The following is a 5,778-nucleotide window of genomic DNA, read 5'->3' on the forward strand; positions in this document are numbered from 1 at the left end:
AGTAGCCCATAGTTTTCCAAGCTTGTTTTTCTTGACATAGAACCTCTATCCTTTGAACTGAGGCAACTAAAATTGGGGAACCCATTATTCTTGCCCTATCATGCTTGGGGTAGATCTCCTACCCTATGAATGGGCTTTAGATAAAGGAAGACATCTCCAGACATTGTAGCCACTCTTCCCTTGAATAGAGCTTCTGCAGCATGGAACTGGAGGGAAAAAGGATTGTTTTCAGCCTGCCACTTTCGAGGTGATATGGTAGCTCTTGACTGGAATGTAAGGGAAGACTCTCTAAGTTCTTTTCTGCACTTGCCTGTGTGCTTCCTATCATGCTGGGCTGGGAGAGAAGAGGGAGGGAGTAGGTCCTGATTCAAATAATACAAACAAATGTTCCTATTGGTTTTACTCATAGTATCTAAAAGGCGAAAACACCTCAATTGCCCATGAATTTAAGAGCGCATAAGGAAAATTTGGCCATATGTGTACAATGAAAAGCGGAATATGACTGAGCAATAAAAAAATGAATTACTTAAATAGATGATAAAATAATTAAATTTCAAATTCATTTTACTCAGTTAAAGAAGCCTACCAGAAACGAGTGCATACTGTATGCAGACTATATATATAAATATGCCACAAAAAAAAACCAAAAAACAAAAACAGATCATTGGTGATGTGGAGATGGAGTTGGACAGAGGCATGGACTAATAGGGAGTATGATAATCTCTTAGAGGTAATGGAAATTTTCTGTATCTTATTGGTGATGGTTTTGTTGATGTATAAAACTGTTAAAATTCACAGAATTGTACATTCTGAACAAACATAGTTCACTTCACACAATTATTCTTCAGTAAAATATTTGAGGAAAAATTTCAGCAGAGCTTTTTTTTTTTTAGATCCACAGACTTCATTTTAGAACAATGACTCAGATCTTTTTTTTTTGCACTGAAAAACAGGCATCTACTCAAGGCAATAGAAGATATTTATTGTAATAAAAAAATCAATGCAGAAAGTAGGATAAAACCTATTAAAAATATAATTATTATTAGTGTAGCAGCAGTGGAGGGAGGATTCACCACCATTAACACTATCATTTTTTTTTTCAACGTTTATTTATTTTTGGGACAGAGAGAGACAGAGTATGAACGGGGGAGGAGCAGAGAGAGAGGGAGACACAGAATCGGAAACAGGCTCCAGGCTCCGAGCCATCAGCCCAGAGCCCGATGTGGGGCTCGAACTCACGGACCGCGAGATCCTTACCTGGCTGAAGTTGGACGCTTAACCGACTGCCCCACCCAGGCGCCCCAACACTATCATTTAAATTAAGAAAACTTTACCAGTTATTGATGCTGCAGTCAGCTATAATTATATATTTAATTTTTTTTTCAATGTTTATTTATTTTTGGGACAGAGAGAGACAGAGCATGAACGGGGAAGGGGCAGAGAGAGAGGGAGACACAGAATCGGAAACAGGCTCCAGGCTCCGAGCCATCAGCCCAGAGCCGGATGCGGGGCTCGAACTCACGGACCGCGAGATCGTGACCTGGCTGAAGTCGGACGCTTAACCGACTGTGCCACCCAGGCGCCCCTATAATTATATATTTAATGGGAAGTCAGTAGATGCGTTTGAAGAAATTTCTTATGTGCATTATATTTTAGGTAAGGGTATTATTTAGGTACCAACAATGATGTTTTTAAAAAACCCAGTAATTCCTAAATCAAAATATTAGCTGTATAGTATTAAAATGGCTTTTTACATGACTCGCACTACAACTTTGATTATTTGATGACCAGCATTATAACGTATATATCATATTTAGAGAATTACATATGTGTAAATTTATGTGTATGTATGCATTGATGCATATATTTTTATTAATTTATATTAACATGCTAGTTAAAGCTATTATTATTTTTGCTGCTTATCCCTGCTTTCAGAAATACTCTATACAGCATGTGCACCTTCTTGGAATCTAAAATTAAAATGAGAAGAGCAAGTTCCAAACAAGAATGAGCACAGAATATACCTGAATATAATTCCTGTAGCAATGCCAGAAAGTACTGGACATCAGGAAAAGAAGAGAAAAAGTCAGCATTGAAAAATTACTGCGTGTGTCATCTTACGGTGAGGTCTGTTAGCTTCTCCCTCTGCCTGAGGATTCTTTTCTGAGTCATCTGGATGATGCTGAACACACTGGGGAGTGAAATAACCAGTGATCATTCTCACAAAAGTATCCTGGAGAGAGGGAGAGAGAGAGAGAGAGAGAGAGAGAGAGAGAGACAGAGAGACAGAGAGACAGAGATACACAGAGAGACAGAGACAAAAAGACAGACAGTCAGAGACCATGATTATGTTTGATTATGTATACATATGAATATGTCTGATGGTGGTTGTGGGGGTGCAGCACATGGTGAATATGGAGGAACATTGTTCTCCTAACAGCACGATTGTTAGGGCCTTTTTTCTCAGTTTGATAAAGGATTGCTAATATTCAGTGGATGAAGATTCAAAGAATGAGGAGCCTCTTTCTTTGCAGGCTCGTTCCAATATAGGACCCAGAATGTTGGCAAAATGATTCTGCATTTTACTCGTAGGGGAGGGTTAGTAAAATGTGCCTCTCTCATCCTAAACATCTTTCTGCTTCCTGTCAGGAAAAAGGCAAGACGCCATCTTAAATCTTCAAGTTTTTCTACCTAGTGAGTCCCCTATTTTCTTCAGTAACCTGTATTAAAAAAATGTGGGTGGAAGAGGTGACATTTGTTAAAGTATAAGGAAAGATGCTTAGAGAAAGACATGGGTAGAGACATGAACAGATATAGCATATGATGATAAGATACTATTTTGCATTTAATTGAGACTCTTGTTATTTTGGTTTGTTTTTAATCTTTTCTATTAGTTCTCAGCAAAAAGAAAAATAAAGACTGAAATAACAAAGTTGGGTAAAGCAAGCTCTGTCTATGGAAATGAAAACACAGGTACTCTTGCAGACATGGGATGCTTCTCGGCAGAGAGTGAAGTTACTGAGGGACAGAGAATGTTACTGTCTTTCTTCCTCTCTCAGACTTAACATAAATAATAGTAAAGGCATAAAGAAAGAACAAATCTGGTAGCCAATAAATATACAGATTTAACAAATAAGTATGAAATTTATGTCATGTAATCATTCAAGTAACTCTGAGATGTAGATATGTGCCCCATTTTACAGGAGGAAATTACAAAGCAGAGATACTATGTATCTCTTTCTCAAAGTTATACTATGTATAACTTTCTCTAAGCTACATTGGCAAAAACAGAATTTGAAAACTAAGTCTGACACCTGAGCTTATTTTTTAACTCTTAGGTTCATGATGAACTATATTACCCTTATATTTCCTTCCTCATTTTATGAGGTAGCATTTCTCCAGCAGAGATGCTCAAACATTAGAAGTCATTGTTCAGTTCTACATCATTCTCATGTTATCAACCAGCAATCAATATTCAGCTTACTTTAGCTGCCATTCTAAAGGTCATCTCTTTCTTCACAGTCCCTAATAAGACTGCTTTTTGTAAAGCCATTGCAACCTCTTACATGGATTACCGCACAGTTTCTATGACTATTGTCTTCTCCTCCTGAATATTTATTTTCCATAAAGCTATCAGTATGGTTTTTGTGAAATGCCAAGTTGAATACAATACTGTCTTTTTGAAAAATCCCCAGAGCTTACCCCTTGTCTACAGAATAAAGGCTGTCTTCCTAGGCTCGACATATAGGCCTGCATGATTGCCATGAATTTCCTTTTAAGTCTCATCCCTCACTCTTTGTCTTGTGCGTTAAAATGACTTATTAAACTTCATGGAGTTCACCATATAGTTATTTATTTCTCTTTGCACAGAAACCTGCTCAATTCTACTTATTTATTTTGCAAAGCACTTAAGATTTCTCTGACCATCAAGAACATTCACCTCTAAAGGCTGCATTTTTTTTTTTGTATATTCTATAAATGTGTTTTTCACTGAGTTTCTGTGTGGCGGTTTAGTTATCTGTTCAGCTCTTTTCTCCTCATCTGATTGTGAGCTTAAGTACAGATTATTTACACTTACGGATTTTCATATGGCAAAATGCACATCAAAATTCAATAAATATCATTTGATGAATTTTTTCTAAGGCATATACAACAAAAAATGAATTATCTTTGTTTTTGTTTCATTTTCTTTATGGTTTTCTTGTCAAGGGAGGATTTTCAAGAATAATTTAAGCCACAGAAAACTGTGAAATATGTGTATCACTCATTGACCTTCTGGACAATTAAGAATGACTCATATGTCACGTTTAGGACTGTGTGCACTGCAGAGTAACTGTTTCTCTCATGCAGCATTCAAAAAGATTTCTGCAATAAATCAGATATTTTGTTCTGTCTTCTTATCATATCAGATTTTGTTACTCTACCAGTTACATACATATTACATAACACTTGTTCCTAAGTCAAAATAAACAATACACCCCAAACATCATCCTTAGAGTGCCAGCAGCAAACTTGGGATATATTTTCCCTAAAATCAAAATATATGGCAATCATTATCTTTACCCATATGAAGATGAAGTATGGCGAAAGCCATTCCACCCCAAAATCAACAGCCAGGCAAAATGTAGTCTTAATGTATCCTTCAGCTGTAAGTACATGGGTTTCAAATACGCAAAATTTCCAAAATTAAATATTTCTAATATCAATGGGCAAATTCTCTGTGCCAATGCCTCCCCAGATTGTCATAATGCCTCTGCCTTTCAGTTATGTCACTGTTAAGACAGAATTAAATAGAAGTATTTTTTTCCCCAGAATCTTTCTCAAAGCTTCTTTGACATCTTTGTTTCTCAGAGAATAAATCAAAGGATTCAGCATGGGAGTGACTAAGGTGTAACATAAGGAGGCCACTTTACTCAGCTCAGGAAATCTATCAGGGATGAAATACATAAAAATCACGGCACCGTACAACACACTCACGACTCCCAGGTGAGAGCTGCAAGTGGAGAATGCTTTCTTACGTCCCTCAGTGGATCTTATCTTTAGAACTGTGGACACAATATACATATAGGACACAATAATGACAATTATGGTAGGCAAAATAATAATGCTGCATAAGAAAAACGTAACCATGTTATGAAAGTAGAGATCAGAACAAGATAGCCTCTGAAGTGGACGGTCATCACAGTAAAAGTGGTCGATGGCTCGGGAAGCACAAAAGGACAAAGTAAATGTTATGCTTGTCTGAAGAACTGAACTGATGCAGCCGCATAAATAGGAACCAGCCACCAACTGCGTGCAGAGACGTGCTGACATCTGGACAGAATAGAGGAGTGGGTTGCAGATGGCAATGAAGCGGTCATAGGCCATGGCTGCCAGGAGAAATCCCTCCGCCACGATGAAGAGGGCAAAGAGAAAGAGCTGGGTCACACAGCCTGCAAAAGAGATGGACTTGCTCTCAGACCAGAAGTTGATCATGGCCTTGGGTGCAATAACAGACGAATAGAAGAGATCAATGAAGGACAGGTTGCCTAGGAAGAAATACATCGGTGTGTTCAGCCGGGGATCAGTCATAATAATGGTCATCATGCCAACATTCCCTAGGAGGATCATGGCATACACAAGCAGAAAGATCAGGAAGAGGAGAATGTGGAGCTCGGAGCGGACCCTGAAGCCTACAAGGATGAAGTCAGTTACTTCCGAGTGATTGTCTGTTCCCCTGTCACCCATGGCAGAAACCTGCTGAGAGGCACAAGGCAAAATAAACAAATGAAATCTAGG

General features: G+C 38.1%; 1 protein-coding gene across 1 annotated transcript; it reads right to left on the minus strand.

Moving 5' to 3' along the window:
* Positions 1 to 4,764: 4,764 nt before the first annotated feature.
* Positions 4,765 to 5,778, minus strand: LOC125170621 (olfactory receptor 9K2-like). The gene has a single exon (XM_047867323.1). It carries the CDS (start codon positions 5,725 to 5,727, stop codon positions 4,765 to 4,767), a length of 963 nt encoding a protein of 320 aa, XP_047723279.1. The 5' UTR covers positions 5,728 to 5,778.

This window comes from Prionailurus viverrinus, chromosome B4 (assembly GCF_022837055.1).
Source record: "Prionailurus viverrinus isolate Anna chromosome B4, UM_Priviv_1.0, whole genome shotgun sequence".
Classification (NCBI taxonomy): domain Eukaryota; kingdom Metazoa; phylum Chordata; class Mammalia; order Carnivora; family Felidae; genus Prionailurus; species Prionailurus viverrinus.